Below are 19,407 nucleotides of genomic sequence, written 5' to 3'. Positions count from 1 at the left end.
ATTATTAGATCTCTGGGACTTAATTTGTCTGTTGTTATAAGTGTGTACCTATGAGGTAGGAATTCATTCCACTTTGCAACACAAGGAGACTGGGTTCCAGAACTCAAGTGACTTATCCAAAGTCACAGACTGGTGGGTTGGGGAGGCAGGGTCCATGAATCCAATACTCATCATAGCCCATGTCACATTGCTCCTTGAAAGACAGTAGGAAGTAAATTATTTTACCTTTAAAATTATGTTGACATAACATTTTTTTCTCCTAGAAAATTAACCTACTTATTAAAAATATCTCACCGTAAAGATCCATAATGGAAAACTTTTTCTACCTGAAAATTTATTATTTCCCTATAGTCAGTCTTTTTTAATTGCTTTTATTTCAGAAACTGAATTCAAAGATGGAAGGAAAAATTATAATCATAATTCAAGGGCTGATTAAGAAGATATGCAAAGAACTTGTGTGTTTCTTAGAATCAAACTTATCTGCTATTAAGAATAATGCATCATCATTCTGTAACATTTATTTAAATGATAACTACTCACCAAGACATTTGCTGCTTATACTATGTATAACTACATGGTTCCTACAATCCCAGTTACTACTTCTATCGCTTCCCACTTCATGTCCCCCCAACTTGTCCACCTAATATATTATATATTTTATTTTTCTTATTATGTGTCCTCTCCCCACTAGAATATAAGCTTAATAAATAAAGGAGGTTTTCTGTCCATTTTGTTCACTACTGGATCCCTACAACCACAAAGATTCTGAATCTGGCTCATACTAGGTACTCCACAAATACTTACAGAGAGGAAGAGAGGGAGGAGAATATATCCAAGAAGAAAATACAAGAGTTAGTTGGCATAACACATTTGGGTAAATTATGTTGAAATACTATTTGAAGAATGAGCAAATATTTATTTGTAGCAAGCAAAGATGAATGTAGCGCTTGAATGAATTGCTGACTCCCATAGGGAAAAAGATAGCATTCTACAGTATAGAAAAATATTATCCAACTTGAATAAGGGGTAATGTTTCCATTATAATCTTGTAGTTCTACTAGCTATCATCTGAAGAGACAGAACAATTCTGCAGAGATCAAGTTGGTAATTTCAAATCAAAGAAATGCTAGGTTGAAAAATTATAGTGGCTTCCCAGTTAGTCCACATCAAAGTCAAGCATGTTTTTCAATAGGTTATAATAAAGGGGAAAGTTTTCCCAGAAAATGTTTCTTTTATAGGAGAACCTAGTGTATAATAAAGATAGTGATATAAATTGGGAAGAAAATAACTTATATTTTAAAGAAATAGGTATAGCATCACTTTACTATCTATACTAATAAAAGGGTAATATGCTAATTAGACCAGATAGACTGTACATCTTCCAGATGTCCTTCCTAACAAAGCCATGGTGGCAGGGCCGAGGCAGAGGCTGTTAGGGGCGATCAGGCCGGCAGGGAGAGCAGTTAGGGATAATCAGGCAGGCAGGCAGAGTGGTTAGGGGCGATCAGGCAGGCAGAGGGGTTAGGGGCGATCAGGCAGGCAGGCAGAGTGGTTCGGGGAGATCAGCTAGGCAGGCAGGTGAGCGGTTAGGAGCCAGCAGTCCCAGATTGCAAGAAGGATGTCCGACTGCCGGTTTAGGTCTGATCCCCAGCAGTTGGACATCCCCCGAGTGGTCCTAGATTGGAAAGGGTGTAGGCTGGGGAACCCCCACCCCATGCACAAATTTTGTGCACCAGGCCTCTAGTATAAGATAATACATTTCAGCAGGATTAAAGAAGTACAGTTTTTTAATTACAATTTTTTCTGAACTAAGAATCAATTAATTTTTAAATATAAAAACAAAGAGATAAGTCACAGATCAGAGATACATACAGATTTAAACAAATAAATTATAAAATGTTTACATCAACATATAATAACATTTAAAGGCAAATTACAACTGTATGAATAAGCACTTGCAAATTGTGATAAATATATATGGATATATTACATATATACATAATAGTTAAAAATGGATGATAATGACAAGAAATAAGAAATACAAATAGCTAAGCAATATATGAAAAATATATGTATTCCCATTAATGATTTTTTAAAAGTAAAAGAACCCGGCCATTGTGGCTCATTGAGCATCGACCTATGAACCAGGAGCTCGTGGTTCAATTCCTGGTCAGGGCACATGCCCAGATTGTGAGCTCTATCCCCAGTGTGGGGCGTGTGGGAGGCAGCTGATCAATGATTCTCTCTCATCATTGATGTTTCTATCTCACTCCCTCTCCCTTCCTTTCTGAAATCAATAAAAAATATAAATAAAAAACAAAAGGGCCTATCAAATTGATATATTAGGTTATGGGCATGGTGGAAGAGGCTCCCATGTATTGCTAATGGCAGCAAAAGATTTAGCCTTTTTGAAAAGCAATTTACCAGTACACATTCAAAAAATGTTCTGAGTCTTTAGGATTAGTCTACTTTGGAGAGATATAGAAGGGAACAAAATAGCAAAATCTCTGCTCTCATGAAGCTTTCATTTTAGTCATGAAAATGAAGATGATTTCAAATAGAGACCAAGACTACAGTGAAATAACTAGCGCAATATGATAGAAACTAATTGTGGGAGAGGCAATAAACGATGCTACTTTAGACTGACAAGGCCGCTTTGAGGTGATTTTTCATTCATTCATTCATTCATTTAATGCCATCTATGTGTCAGATACAAAAATTTCAGTCTACAGGCAGCTCACATTCAAAGGTGAATACACAGACAAACCACAGACATGGAAAAAAAATAAAAATATGTTAGAGACAAGAAGTGCTAAGGAAAGGACACTAAGAAGTACACAGGCAGGAGGTGATTTAATTTCTATGAATCAAAGTAGGCCTCATTAAGATGGTATGACATTCTAGTTAAGACTTGAAGGAGGTGAGGGAAGAACTGGGAGAAGTAGATGCACAAGGGCCCTCAGATGAGAATGAAAGGGCCTGGAGCATGGGAAGCTAAGAGAGAGGGCGGGGGGGGGGGGGGGGGGGGGGGGGAAGGTATGCTAGGATTTAGATTTTATTTGAGCAATGTTAATCAAGGGAATTGGCAAAGGTGATCTGATTGAAGGGAAAAATGTGCAAAGTGAACAGGCTAGTTCATAGTTTTTTCTGAAGTCTAAAGGAGTTAATATTTTGAAAAAAATATCCCTTAAACAAATGTGTGTGCCTTTTCAGTCAATGATTTGATCCCTCACCCCAATGTAATCCTAAGAAAATAATCCCACTTTCAAAGCAATTTTCCTGGTCTCCATATCCTCCTGAATCAAGCACATACATGTGTGTGTAGCTTACATACTCAAAATAACATGCACAAACTTATTTTCACTCCAGCTTTCCCCATAAGCCAGATTATTTCTCATACCTCCTCACTTTCCTCTTTCTTTTTGGTAATACAAAAAGCCTGCATTACACCTCTACAAACAGGAGGTGGCAAGTTTGTTTTGTTGAACAAAAATAGGTTTGCCTGTACATGAAATAAAATGATGGCTGGCACAATATTAGCAATCTTTTTAATTCTGCAATTTTAAATGTGTTTTAAAATTTTAAATGCTTTTAATGAGTTTTGCTTTATTTTAAAATATAACGCGCTAGTCCCCCTACCTCCCCCCCCCCCCCATTTTAACCATCTTATCTCCTCCTTTTTATCATGTACACATTTCTGGCATGCTGGTGTAGTTTTGGTATGTTTGTAGACGCTGGGCCGTTTTGTCTTTTTCGTGAATACACTTACATACAAACACACACACTCAACCTTTAGTATACCTGTTTTGTAAGTTCAATTTTTGAAAATATTAGGTGTGTCTAGGAAAAAAAGACATTTCGGTGCTATTGTTACCAAGTCAAAGTCTCTCTTGATCATTAGCTGCTTCTACAGAAAAGACCCCTCAGCCCAAAGTTCAAATTCCAGCAAGGGTTACCTGACATCCTTCTCTCCCTGTGGCTTTCTTCATAAATAGTCCGGCCTGAATCTCGACACAAACGAGGCTCGGGGAGTGACAGGACCTCACCCGTAAATGTTGCCGTACTGCTTGGTGAAACTCTGAGCACCTAAGAACATCCCGGTCTTCCTTTCTAATCCAGTGGACATCTTGGAGTTGAAAGAAAGCCTCTGTGCTCTTTAGCTCCACTGAAGAGTAACAGCGTGCAGTGCAGAGCACACAGACACCAGGGGCCAACCTGAACAAAGCAAAATGAGGCTCTATCACAAACTGGGGAAATTTAGGTTTACAAGAAGAAAATTAAAACTTTGTCACAATCAGTTACAAGTTCTTGGATAAAAAGGATCATCCCATTTGATGTGTCCTATTTGCTTGAAATGAGATTGTCCGAGTAGACTTATTATGTAAAACGACTTTTCACTGAATTTTTAAATTTTCTTGGAAAATGCACGGTGCATTACATTCCTTACTCCCAGCATGTTTTTATTCCTTCTCTTCTTTCAGATGCTGCTGAAGATCTGTTCCTAAAATCTTCACGGATTTTGCTGAGCATTTATCCTACTGGGACAAATTATTACATTCATGGAGTCTGTGACTGAGGTCAAGGAACGAATTTGCTGAAAGCACTTGAATGTCTCTCACTTCTCTGACTTACCTTTAAGTGCAAGGGCACCTTTAGACCTGCAGGGATACCTGCAGAGCTTCAGATGCCAGTAGCTCTCTGGCTCACTGACTGCAATGAGCTTCTCCTGCAGGTTACATCCCTGACTCTTCTTTTTATCCCTATGTCTATTTAGTCCCTTAATAAAAATGTTCTTACATATTTAAGTACTCTGTATTCAAATTAAGGTATTTTAATGTATGAGCATTAGTTAATTAGTATATACATTATTATATACAGTCTATGTAGAGAAATTAATAATCTAACCAAGGAGATATATACAAAAATATATTTTCATGAACAGTAGACATGAAGAGTGATAGAAAGAAAATACAATTCTACAGGAATTCAGGATTCTATTCCATTGCCCAGACCTCTGTTATTTCTTTGCAAATTTTCCTTTTCGTTTATATGGCTACTGTGAGCTAATTTATAGATTTGTTACTTTGATTTAATAGTAACTAACAGTTTTCCCAGTCTCTAATCTTCCCTCACCTTACCCTCCAATCTGGGAATTCTGTTTGAAACAAATTGTGTATGAGCTCTTTCCTTGTTCAAAGCAACTAAAGTAGTGTACCTTGCAACATCTTTTACAATCTGGCCCAACTTTCCAATCTTTTCAATCTCCTTTTCCTCTCCACAATAATCCTCTATGACAAATCTTCCTGGAAAAAGAGTCAAATCCTATAAAGTCATGAATTCCCAACCAGTCACTGCTTTTTACAAGTGGGGAACAATGAAAAAAAACCATAGCTAGGATTCATAAATTACCTAGTATAAAAAGCAAGTGGTGAGGGTGGGTGAGTGTTAAATATGGCATAATTCTAACATTTATCTCATACGATAGTCATAGAACTAAAATAAAACAATGCCCTTTCATATGTAAAACTTTCTAAGTTCTTTGGCATGTATAAGAATTTCTAAACACATGCAAATAAGAAATATCTTCTCTGCATTTTAACAATGTTCATTTTCTAATAGTCTGAATGGGACAACTCAAAGAATACCACCACCACTTACTATTCTAAGGGCTTTACATGCATTAAATTAGTTAGTCACTTGTTGAAATTATTCATTTAACTCAACCCATTGAAATCGTTAGGTTTGGGGATCTTGGACCTAAGTTTGCTCTTCATTTCAACCCCAATTCCAGATTTCCTTTTAATCTAAGTATGACTCTTCCACCCTTGTTTTGATTCTTTGACCCTTATGTTGTCAGACATGACTCTGACTCTTGTTTTGACTCTTGGACCCTTGTGTTGTCAAACCATATCAACCACAACTGGTCTCTGAGTTATTCCTAGATTTTAGCAGACATTCTCTCTAGCACTATTCTTCTTCCCTTAAATCTTGCTGATTTCAGAAGCCATATAGGTAATGATTCCAGTGCTGACACTTCTCAATTTTTCAACTTTCCCCCACCCGACCTCAGCCTTATCTCAATGGTCAGCCCTAGAGACCTGGTCATTAGTAGGAACCCCAAGCCTTTCATAAACTCAGTTTTAAGCACCACTATCTCCAATCACAAACTTTTATCTTTTCAACTTCCTCCAACACTTCCACCTTTTGAGACTTGCAATTTATCTATCCTATCACTTTTTCCTTATCCCTAATTCCTCTCACAACCTTGTTTACTTGTTTTTTAGTTTAATTCCTGTGATCCATTGTCTTAATCCCTTGTTCATACACACTCTCAATTCCCTTATACTCTTGCATACTTGGGAACATCCACTCTCCTAGTAACTGAATCAATTCTCTACCTGCTCTGCATCTATGTACCACTCAGTGCCTCCAGAGGAAAACATACAATTCACCTAATAGTTGGTCTCCCTCTAAATTTATAATCATTAGTCTCTGAGGTTTATGCTGCCCAGTAATCCTACCACTTTTTCTAGTCCATGCCTTTTGTCATTTTTAAGAGAACTATTTCATACTTTCTCTATTTTTATTTTAACATCTTGAGCCTTCTCTCACAACCCTGTTTCATCTGCTGAGAAAATAGAAGCAATTAGAAGAGAACTGCCGAAGCTCCTATGCCCACATGTACCTGAACACCTGTATCAGTGACTGAATTTTCTGCCTTCCATCTGGCAATTATGGATGAACTGTGTTTTGCTTCTTCCTAAGACCAACCCCTCCAGCTGAGCACTAGAGCTCATCCTTCTCTTCTACCGAAGCCACCATTCTAACAATTCCCCACCCTCTCTCTCTTGAATTTTCTTCAATTTTCCTCCAAGTCATTCTAGTTCTCTACTGTGGTTCAGTGTATGTGAGGGTGAGTGGAGCGGAGATAGATGAAAAGGGAAAGACCCTGGCCATTTGAAAACCAAGAATGATGGTATCATAGAACTTTCATCTCCCTACAAGTCAACTACAGACTTCTAATTCTCAAGCTGCTGTTTGCTCTTAACTAAAAATCAAAACTCGCCCTAACCAGTTTGGCTCAGTGGATACAGCATTGGCCTGCGGACTAAAAGGTCCCAAGTTTGATTCCCATCAAAGGCATGTACCTTGGTTGCAGGCACATCCCCAGTAGGGGGTGTGCAGGAGGCAGCTGATCAATGTTTCTCTCTCATTGATGTCTCTAACTCTCTATCCCTCTCCCTTCCTCTCTGTAAAAAATCAATAAAATATATTTAAAAAATAAAAATAAAAACCCTATTAGCAAACAAACACTAACAATTGTGGGAGAATTGAGGGAGACACTAACCTTGACACTGGTCTTGGTCATCTCACAGCTAGAGTCTTTACTTAGCAAGATACCTAATAGTATAAGGACCTTGGTTCATGTAGGAATAAATAGCTCAGAGGTCAAAATAATTCTCTGCACTTCTCCAAAATTCAGGCACTTGTTCACAACCACAAGATTTTTTTTAAACCTGTAATCACTGTACCTATGAGGTAGAAAAGATCCCCAATCACCAGAACATCTCTCCTCTCTGTCAGCTTAAACTCCTCAACAGAATGAAAACACAGAGTTTATAGGGTTCCAAAGAAAATAAGGGGACCCAGACATGCAATGCTTTTTGTTAAATTCCTACTAGCTATATTAATGGGATAACATGAATATCCATTACCTGGCCCGGTCTGCTGCAGATATGAGTGGCGGCAATTGTTTCCTTGTTAAGCTTTTGCCTTCATTATTTATCTGAAGTGAAACGAAGCTTGTATCTGGAGAGAACCAATTAAAAATAAATAGAAATGAGTGCCTGAGACAACATGTAGTCTGTACCAAAGCAGCTTTTGTTAAAAAAGAATGCATATCTAGGATTTAAATAGCCTCAGGAAAAGTCAGTTTTACCCTAACTGTACAAGGGAGAACATATTCTTACAGAACTTTAATGTGCATGTTAATGTATTTCAAAACTAAAGTACTACTTTATAGTCTTTCATAATGCTGATAAAAATCTGAAGAAAGAGGCATTGTTTTCATAATACCTGAAACATGTTTACCTTTGATTTTGGATTGGATCCAGTCCAAGAAGACACTCACCCTGGCAAATTCACTGGCTTCCTTGGCCGGGCACAGCCAGCTCCCCAGCTGATGATGCCGTAGAGGACAAAGAGACAATTTTCATGTTTACTCACTAATGGCCCACCGGAGTCTCTCTGAAACACCAAAGAAATGTGTCCTAGAAATTTTCTTTAATCAGAGCTCCTGTTTTCAAGTTTGGAACAAGAATAATGCATAATTTTTTCATAAGACATTTCTTTAATTTCTAAAATAATTATTCTTTGTCAATTTGTACACCTTAGAATACTTTGATTCAAATAAATAAAATCACAAATGAAAGAGGAGACATTACAACTGATACCACAGAAATACAAAGAATCATAAGAGACTGTTATGAGATTATACATCAAAAATTGGACCACCTAGAAGAAATACAGTCATGCACTACATGACAACATTTTGGTGAAATGACAAACCACATACACAATGGTGTTCCCATAAGATCATCATGAAGCTGAAAAATTCCTATAACTTAATGATGTTTTAGCTATCCTAACATGGGAACGCAATGCATTATTTACATGTTTGTGGTGATGCTGGTATAGATAAGCCCACTGTGCTGCCGGCCATATAAAAGTATAGCACATACAATTCCAATAGTAGGCTACACCATCTAGATTTGTAAAAAGATTATATTTGCACAAAGATGATATCACCTAATGATGCATTTCTCAGAATGTATCCTTATCATTAAGCAGAGCGCATGACCCAGAATCATACAACCCACCAAGACCTAATCCTAAGGCAATAGAAAATCAGAACAGACCAGGAGATTGATTCAGTAATAAAAAACATCCCAACAAAGAAAAGCCCAGATGGCTTCACTGATGAACTTACTAAACATTTAAAGAATTGACTCCAATCTTTCTCAAATTCTTCAAAAAAAAACTGAAGAGGAGGGAACACTCCCAAGCTGATTTGATAAGGCCAGCATTACCCTGAGACCCAGGACAGATAGGGGCAAAAAAATTACAGGCCAGTATCCCTAATGAACAAAGATGTAAAAATCCTAAACAAAATGCAGACAGATTTTCAAAACCCTGGAGGAAAAGTTTTTATGCAAAACTGATATCTGGGTTAAGGCCCCAGTTGGGCAAATATGTGGCAAGTTGGAAGGTCAGAAGGAAATCAATGTGGCTGAAATGTAGTAAGCAAGAGAAGTATGAAATCAATTGGAAAAGTCAGCAGGAGTGGGACATGCATCACTCTGTGATTGCACAAATCCCTTTGTAGGTCAAAGAATTTGAAATTTAAAAAAAAAATCTAAAATCTGAAACTTGTTGTGAACAAAGAACCACAGGATTCTACATCACGTATCTAAAACTCTCATGTCTCTGCATTCCAACATTTTTATTTTCATCTTCTTGGATGAGAAATTACATCAGCAGGTCCATTACCTCTGAGCATACACAAGAAGGTAAAAAAATCAATTAGCTGGTAGAAATAGCAGAGTCCATTTTATCAAAGCAAATCTCTGAAGTCACCCTTTTGTGAAAGAAATCTAGCCCCCTTTACCAGTTAGAATCTCATCTCCGTATTTTCCTTCCCTTACAATGACTGTAAATTTGGTCATGCTGCAGCCAAAGTGACTGCTGGATGTAGCAGAAATAAGAATAAGTGCCAACTGAGATCACGATATGCAGGTCACCTCTGGCATGAACCTAATTTCCTCCCCAGTTCCTCTTTGCTCTCCCTCTCTCTCTTTTTTGTTTTGTTAATCTTCACCCAAGGATTTGTTTTCCATTGATTTTTTTTTCAAAGAGAGTGAAGGGAAGGGGAAAGACAGAGAGAAACATCTATGTGAGCAAGACACATTGATTGGTTGCCTTCCACATGAGCCTTGACTGGAGTGTGGATACAGCCTGCAACCAAGGTGCATACCATTGACTGGAATTGAACCCGTGACCCTTCTTCAGTGCTGGGGCCGATGCTCTAACCACTTAACCCAGCCAGGATCTTCTTTGCTCTCTTGATGCAGAGTAAGGTCTTCCCTCAATGTTATATGCTGTCCCACATGACAGAGACGGTAGAGCCATTTGTGATTTTCCTGATTCAAAGCAGAGAGAAAAAACATCCCTCAAAAGGGGAAGAAGGAACACACTAATTTAGAGTTTTATTTGTATAATACAACTTTGTCCTCTAGCAGACCTGGGAGTGCCCTTCCCATATTCCTCAGATCTTCCTGTCCACATCCTGGTTCTGTGTCTGTGGGCTCTCTCTCCTCTCTTCCCCTCCCCCAAGTCCCCCCAAAGCAGGCCAGAATGTAGAAAGTGCTATTTCTGCAGCCCTCCAACTATGACCTTGGAGAAGTAGTGTATAAATATCCCAGCTCCCTCACCCCTCAGAGGGAATCAATATTCTTAGTGTGTTTTGTGTCACTGCCAGATTTTTGCTGCAGGATGAAGCTCAGTCCCTCACTGTGGTAGTGACTTAATATCACACCCTAGGTTGGCTGCCTTCCCTTCCCTATACAGTATATACCTCCTACTCACTCTCCTACCAGCGATCTGCACTTCCTAAACAGATCATTACACTGGAGTACTTGTCACAGGGTGTGCTTCTGGAGAATGCAAACTGAGCTACTCAACATATAACAGAATGTGAGTAAGCTTGATGCTGTGAATGGGTTTAAGCACGATGCATTTATACTCAGTGTTAAGAAGGGACCTCTTCCCTTCTCTCCATGTTTTCATGTGAAAGGACTTCTATTCAGGTTAATGCCCGGTTTTCTCCCCATAAAAGTGACATCCATTGGTTCATGTTTCTTGATTTGGAGGGGAGGGTGTGGGCTATCAAAAGCAATCAAGACTAGAGATTTATTATTGTCTTCCCCCTCTACTCTAGACCAGTATGAAATGATAAATCTGGGGAAGAATGCCTGCCCTGAAGACCACAACTTTCTTTTAGGAGGGCTGCTCAGATTGAGACTAGATATTGAAGGTGGGCTACAAAGTGTTAGAAATGCTTTTTGTGTATATCTAAAGTCACATTCCTCAGTTGGCTTTGTGAGTAGTAAAGCTGGTGTTTGCAATCCATTTGCCCATATTCTGTTGTGTGTTTTTTTTTTTCTTAGCTGGTTCTGAACTTGCCAATAGGATGCTCGCCCCTGTGAATATATCTGTACAGCTTTATGCCTCTACAATATCACTGAAATGAAACTATTGCTTTGTGACTTTTTTCACTGCACATGAAAACTATTTTTTTCAAAGGTTTTCATTCTCTTCACGATTATTTTATTTTAATCTGTGATGGAAAATCAAGTGTGAGCACACTGGAGATTAATAACAATTTTAAACAATTAAACTCTTTTTTTAAAAAATATATCTTTATTGATTTCAGAGAGGAAGGGAGAGGGAAAGAGAGATAGAAACATCAACGATGAGAGAGAATCATTGATTGGTTGCCTCCTGCAGGTCCCCTAATGGGGATCAAGCCTGCAATCTAGGCATGTGCCCTCGACCGGAATGGAACCTGGGACCCTTCAGTCCTCAGGCTGATGCTCTATCCACTGAGCCAAACCAGCTAGGGCAACAATTAAACTCTTAAGTCATAAATAGGACATGCTAATTTAGAATCCTTATTTGTTTGTTCCTGTTTTCCTAAAGCCTTAAATACATCTGCAAACATCTTCCCACCTGCAGGTCAGTTTAGTGGTGCTGCCATCTCCTACCTCCTCTCTCTACTCACCCGCTCTTCTGGCTGTAGGCTGTTTCTACCCTCTCTCTCTGCCATCTCAGCAAGTTTGGATACTGAAACTCACTCTTCCTATGGTCCTACTAGGCCTTTGGGTGAGGGGATGTGGCCTGATACTATAAAGCAGGCTAAGGGAGCTGTCTGTGGTTTAAGTGTGCTCCTGTGTGAAGACAGTCTCCAGCAGATGACAGCTTTCTCTGTTCCTCTGCAAAATCATAATTGTCTCACCTGACAGAAATCCTCCCCTCCAGCTGCTGCAAAGCTAGCACAGATCATCTTCTCTGTGATCCCTCCTGGGTGAGCAGAATAATAAGTGTGTTTGCAGATCTTTCTAACACAGGCACTTGAATCTGCTGCAAGCAACTTGCCAGGGCACCATCTAATGAAGGAGCAGATTCTGAAAGAGAGTGTAATAATGAAGTGAGCAAGAAGTTAAGTTAGAAAATATACATATACTTAAGCTCAGACTTGCTTAGCACCAACGTAATTACAATCACTCATGTATGCCTGCGCTGATGCAGAGCATTGAGTCAAAAATGATGTGTCTCACGCAGGCTGTCTTCATTTCCAGATGTGGCGTCTTTGTAAAGGCAATACATTGGCAGGAGAACAAGACCAGAAACACTTTTTTCTAGCTCATTTCCAATATAAATTTCAGTGTTTCAAATATTGCTACATAAAAATTCAGAAAGGATTCAAAGAAATATGAATTGTTATATGTGATTGGCATGATTACATATTTATACAGATAAATGTTATGTAAACATACATTATAAATATGGGATAGCAATATGTTTTTATGATTTCCTAATATAAGCCAAAATCATATTCCTTCTTCCTCAATTGTCATTGTGACCAAAACTCAACTCCAATTTAAAATGATGCTAATAATGAACACTAAAAAATTTCTTCTCATAACTGACCCTCAGTCAGGCCTCTGTTAACATGTATTCTGTATGACTTGCTCTATCACTTTAGATTCATGATATTAAAAATATTAAGTTTATTATTTCATAGCCTTATACCTTTTTGGACAAAATAAGAATTACCTTCCATTTATATAGTCCCTTGATATTTATGGAGCCCTTTACTCCAACCTAACAATACAACAGCATTTGAGATGGGCTGTCCCACTGAGCTCACACATACAGAAGCCACAGCTCTGAAAATGTGATCTCACAGTACCTAGGAGACAGCCTCGGTCTGACTCTAAATCCTGTGCTCTTTCTGATGCATAAATCTAACACATAAATAATTTAAAGTATTTAAACTCCTCTTTTTAGGGACCATACATCCTATCAGTGTTGCTTACCATACCTCAAAATCGAAAACTCATTTTCTCTGAGATTGAAAAAATGGATTAATCTTTTTTAAAAAAATTATTTTTATTTTTAAAAATATGCTTTTCTTTAGAGATAATGCAAAGGAGAGGGAAAGAGATAGAGAGAAACATTGATGTGAGAGAGAAACAGCGATTGGCTACCTCTGCCTGCCTCTTATTGGGAATTGAGTCTTAAACCTGGGCATGCCCTGACCAGGAATCAAACCAGTGAACTTTTGGTGCACGGGACGACACTCAACCAACTGAGCCACACCGGCCAGGGCTAAGAATGGACTCATCTTTGATAAGACTGTAACTACCTCTCAGTTATCTGGTGGTCATGGAGGTAGCAATGATTGAAGGTGTTAGAGAATGGGTATATTTATTCAAGGGTGTTGAAGGCAGTCAGTCAATAAATATCTCCTGTATACTCTAACCTGTCAGCCCTGGGGAAAGAGTATTACATTACATAGAGATCTGCCTCCCAGAGGTTCCCACTCTAAGGGATAAGATGCAGAAAATAATCACACAAAATACTGTCAAGAAGGTTTACGTGCAATGAGCTGATAAAAGTGGTCGTGCAGAAAGTAGGTGATGAAGAGCAGTCCTGCTGCAGCAAAGGTGTCTGAGAAGGGAGTGGCATCTGAGAATGAAGTGATAGGAGGCAGCTGGGAGACTAGAGAAGTGTGTTGTAAGTGGAGGAAAAGAAAGTGCAGAGTTCCTGAATGCAGGGTGAGTTTGGTGTTTAAGAGAAAGGAAGAAGATCATAATGCCTGAAAGGACAAAAGGAGGAAATAAAGTTGGAGAGTGAAGTGGAGGCTAAATCACATGGAGCTGAAGTCAGGCTGGGAATTCACAGATTATCAGTGGAGTCAACGCCGATTTTAGATCCTAGCTTTGATACCTACTAGTCATGGGGTTTTAGTAAGTTACATAAATCTTTGGGCCATAACCTCCTCTTTTGCAAAACAGGGAAGATAAAAACCTCCTCAGATAGTGGTTGCAAAGGTTTTGGGAAAATGCAGTTTGGCTGCAGGAAGTACAATAGCTGTGAATATGAATAGTGTACACAAAGAGAAATCCCTTCTTCAAATTCACAGATTCCAAACAAATGACACAGAAACATAAAGGAAATGCTCTTATGCAGTGAAATGAAGCAAAATTAAACATCAACCCATTCAGATTGATCAGCATTTTACTAGTATTATGGCTTTAATAACTCTACAATCTGGCCCAGCATTCAGCAAACTACAGCCGATGGGTCAATTCCATGCCACCACCCTCCATCCCCATCCCTGGTTCTATTTATTACAACCCAGGAACTAATAATGGTTGGTACATTTTTTAAATGATTGAAAAAAATCGAAATAAAAATATTTCGTGACATAAATATTATACAAAATTTAAATGTCATGAATGAAGTTCTACTGGAACACAGCCACATCCATTATATTACATATTGTCTGTGGCTGCTTTGTGCTAAAATGGCAAAATTTAGTAGTGTGACAGGGACCATATGGCCTGCAAAGCCTAAAAAACGTACTTATTCCTTATGGATCTAGCCTACTTATAATTAGGCACCTTGAAGGGAACATATAAAATAGCTCATTCTCTAATTTGATCACCTATTACAACTAAATAAAACATGCTTTCTCTCTTCTGGAAGGAAGAAAGGCTAAAGCAGATACGACCGTATATTATTTCCATGACAAATTTTCAAAATTAACAACCTGTAGTAAAATTTCTGCAAATGTAAGATGTTTACTTTCAGAGAAACCAAGATGGCAGCATAGGTAAACACCTAAACTGCCGCCTTGCACAACAATTTCAAAACTACAACAAAAAGACAAAACGGACATCATCCAGAACCACAGGAAGGCTGGCTGAGTGGAAATTCTACAACTAGAAGGAAAGAGAAAAGCACACTGAGACTCAGAGGAGCTGCAGGAGGCAGAGGTACTGAGATGCATGCATGGAGAGGACTGGCAACTGAGTGCATGGCTGGCTTTCTCAAGCAGGAGAGAGACACAAGCTCCCAACTGCTCTGAACTCCAGTTCCAGGTGAGACACTGGGGACCCAGACTCATTCGGGGAGAAACTGGACTGTCAGGAAAGAGAAAAGCACACTGAGACTCAGAGGAACTGCAGAAGGCAGAGGTACTGAGTTGCATGTGCGGAGAGGGCGGACAACTGAGTACACGGCTGGCTTTCTCAAGCGGGAGGGAGACAAAAGCTCCCAACTGCACTGAACTCCAGTTCTGGGCGAGACTCTGGGGACACAGACTCATTCGGGGAGAAAATGGACTATCTGGCAGTGGGCAGAACTCGAAGGCAGCTTTCTCTCAGAGGTGCTTGCAGCGATTACCACGGGACACTGAGACACAGGGGCCTATTAGGGCAGGGCTGACGGGAAACCAATGCTGTCTGCTCTGCCCTGAGACTCTGTCCCATCCAAGCTGAGCACAGAGGCTTTTGCAAGTCTTGTCTCATAAGGGTGTCTCTAGCACAGAAGTTCTCCCAGCATAGACACAGCTGATCCTCACAGCCAGTTGGCCTGGAGGTCATTTCCTCCCAGTGATACCAACAACAATCAAGGCTTAACTATAATAAGACTGTGCACACAGCCCACAAAGGGGTGCACCAAGAGTGTTCACCTCAAGTAACTGGGGAGGCTGAGCCACTGGGCCCTATAGGACACCTAGCACACAAAGCCACTCTATCAACTCAGGGAAGCAGCCAAAATGCAGAGACAAAGAAACAGGTCACAAATGAAAGAAATGGAGGAAAGGAAATGACTGGATATAGAGTTCAAAACCACAGTTATAAGGTTTTTCAAGAATTTTCTAGAAAAGGCCGATAAATTTAGCAAGACCCTTGAGGATATGAAAAAGGACCAACTAGAAATTAAGCATACAATGACTGAAATAAAAAATAATATACAGAGATCCAACAGCAGACTAGAGGATTGCAAGAATCAAGTCAAAGATTTGAAATACAAAGAAGCAAAAAACAAAAAAAAAAACAAAAACAAAAAAAAAAACCCAACTGGAAAAGCAAAAAAAAAAAAAAAGAATCCAAAAATATGAAGATAGTGTAAGGAGCCTCTGGGACAACTTCAAGCATATCAACATCTGAATTATGGGGGTGCCAGAAGAAGAGAGAGAGCAAGATACTGAAAACCTATTTGAAGAAATAATGACCGAAAACTTCCCCCACCTGGTGAAAGAAATAGACTTACAAGTCCAGGAAGTGCACAGAACCCCAAACAAAAGGAATCCAAAGAGGACCAGACCAAGACACATCATAATTAAAATTCTAAGAGCAAAAGACAAAGATAGAATTTTAAAAGCAGCCAGAGAAAAACAGTTAATTACCTACAAGGGAGCACGCATATGACTGTCAGCTGATTTCTCAACAGAAACTATGCAGGCCAGATGGGAGTGGCAAGAAATATTCAAAGTGATGAATAGCAAGAACCTACAACCAAGATTACTCTACCCAGCAAAGCTATCATTCAGAATTGAACGTCAGATAAAGAGCTTCACAGATAAGAAAAAGCTAAGGAGTTCATCATCATCAAACCAGTATTATATGAAATGCTGAAAGGTATTCTTTAAGAAGAGGAAAAAGAAGAAAAAGATAAAGATAAAAATTATGAACAACAAATATATGTCTATCAACAAGTGAATCTAAAAATCAAGTGAATAAAAAATCTGATGAACAGAATAAACTGGTGAGAGCTCCAGTGGCGCAATCGGTTAGCGTGCGGTACTTATACAGAATAAACTGGTGAATATAATAGAATCAGGGGCATAGAAAGGGAGTGGACTGACAATTCTCGGGGGGAAAGGGGTGAGGGGATTGTGGGAAGAGACTGTACAAAAATCATACACGTATGGATGAGGACAGTGCGGGGGAGGTAAGGGCAGAGGGTGGGGTGGGAACTGGGTGGAGGGGAGCTATGGGGGGAAAAAGAGGAACAATTGTAATAATCTGAACAATAAAGATTTATTAAATTAAAAAAAAGAAGTTAAAAAACTTAAATCAATGTCCATTAATTTGCCACATTAAGATTTCTAGCTGAAAAAATATTTGAGAAAAGAACCCTTCAATTGCTACGACTATTCTGTCACTTCAGCTTAGAGATCTTTCATTTTTCAAAAATGTTTATTCAGGAAAAGTAAAATTATTGAAATTATTTTTCAATACACTTTATTCAAAGGATAAGTTTCTTAATACACATAGGCATCTTTTCTCAAGTCATAAGCATGCTCATTTCAATTCCTGGCATGATGAGGCTGACTTGTTCATGTGTTTCAATATGCCGTTATTAAGGAAGCTAACTCAGGTAAAGAACTTGACAAGTTCCTTGCCTATCTCTCCAACAGGCTCATTCCACATGGCAAATTTCCCTTTGCAAAGGGTTTGAGTACTCAGAAGCCCCTTTCAATAGAGGTAGAGTCCTAGATGTCTATGAGATTGATGAAAATGAGGCAGGGAGAACAAAGGCAGTGCTGAGTTGAGCACACCACTTTTGCTATATCAGCATATCAAAGAGCCTTGGTGTAAAGGTCCATAAACTTCAAGGAACAGCTTCAAAAAGATATTCCTCTGGTCCAATATTAGGCAACTATGGAGAGTTAAAAAAAAAAAAAGAACCCTTACAGACATTTTTCATATAAATATAAATATAAAGCACAGTGTTATGTGCAAAAATATTATAAAATGATATATATGATATATACAAATACTATTAAATATACATATTATGTACATAAATAGTAATGGAAAATCAGATACGTAAAACATTCTTTTTTATTTTTTTATTTTAAAAATATATTTCTTTATTGATTTCAGAGAGGAAGGGAGAGGGAGCGAGAGATAGAAACACCAATGATGAGAGAGAATCATTGATCGGCTGCCTCCTGCACACCCCCCACTGGGGATCAAGCCCACAACCCGGGCATGTGCCCTTGGCTGGAATCGAAACTGGGATTCGATTCATCAGTCTGCAGGCTGATGCTCTATCCACTGAGCCAAACCAACCAGAGCTAAAACATTCTTAATATTGATTACTTAATATAGAGGAGGAACAGATTAGTAAAATGGAGAGTGTGGTTTAGATTTTACTTGAAAACTCTCTTAACTGTCTTTTTCCTCAAGCATTATTATTACAATAAAGGTAATAATTTATTATTATTGACTTGAACATCCACCTTGTGTAGAATGGTTTTGCTGTGGTCTCTATCTTGCTGCAAGTGTCATGGTCCATCACATACATTCAAGAATAGGCTATATTATTTGACAAGGGAGTCTGCCAAAGCTTCTTCTGTCCCCCTAGCATCAGTAGTAACATTTGTCTTTTCTAATACATTAATTTTCACTAATTAATCACTACTACTGAGGCTTCTTTTCCATAGTACATAAAAATGCACTTTGACAGAATTCTTATACAATAGGCTTCTTTAAGGGCTGGGGGGAGGCCTAGAATGAACCATGTGGCAATGGATTAGAGTTGGAAATATTTGGATAGAGTTGGAAATATCTACATGAGCATATATATATATGAATGGCCAGATTATTATGATCTCTGAATGCATAATAATCTAGCCACTCAGTGTATATCCTATATAATAAAAGGTTAATATGCAAATTGTCCCCTCGACCAGAAGTTTGACCAGCAGGCAGGTCGGCCAACTGCCCATGTCCCCTCCCCCTGGCCAGGCTGGCCAGACCCCACCCATGCAAGAATTCATATATATATACTAGAGGCCCGGTGCATGAAATTCGTGCATGGGGGTGTGTGTCCCTCAGCCCAGCCTGCACCCTCTCCAATCTGGGATTCCTCGAGGGATGTCCAACTGCTCGTTTAGGCCCGATCCTGCCTAAACGAGCAGTTAGACATCCCTATCACAATCCAGGACTGCTGGCTCCCAACTGCTTGCTTGCCTGCCTGCCTTCCTGATTGCCCCTAACCGCTTCTGCCTGCCAGCCTGATCACCCCCTAACCACTCCCCTGCCAGCCTGATTGATGCCTAACTGCTCCCCTGGCAGCCTGATTGCCCCTAACTGCCCTCTCCTGTAGTCCTGGTCACCCCTAACTACCCTTCCCTGCAGGCCTGGTCACCCCTAACTGCCCTCCCCTGCAGGCCTGGTCCCCCCAAACTGCTCTCCCCTGCAGGCCTGGTTCCTGCCCCAACTGCCCTTCCCTGCAGGCCCGGTCACCCCCAACTTCCCTCCT

At 39.3% G+C, this 19,407-nt stretch overlaps 1 protein-coding gene across 1 annotated transcript in view; it reads right to left on the bottom strand.

Annotated features, from left to right (window-relative positions):
* Positions 1-19,407, bottom strand: part of OVCH1 (ovochymase 1) — a 53,653-nt gene that overhangs the window by 15,219 nt on the left and 19,027 nt on the right. The window contains 7 exon segments of the mRNA XM_054718615.1: positions 3,957-4,247; positions 4,633-4,777; positions 5,134-5,303; positions 8,092-8,145; positions 8,148-8,247; positions 12,074-12,171; positions 12,174-12,242. Coding sequence (XP_054574590.1) covers positions 3,957-4,247; positions 4,633-4,777; positions 5,134-5,303; positions 8,092-8,145; positions 8,148-8,247; positions 12,074-12,171; positions 12,174-12,242 — 927 coding nt within the window.

This window comes from Eptesicus fuscus, chromosome 7 (genome assembly GCF_027574615.1).
Source record: "Eptesicus fuscus isolate TK198812 chromosome 7, DD_ASM_mEF_20220401, whole genome shotgun sequence".
NCBI lineage: Eukaryota > Metazoa > Chordata > Mammalia > Chiroptera > Vespertilionidae > Eptesicus > Eptesicus fuscus.
This window is presented reverse-complemented; position numbering and strand designations above follow the sequence as displayed.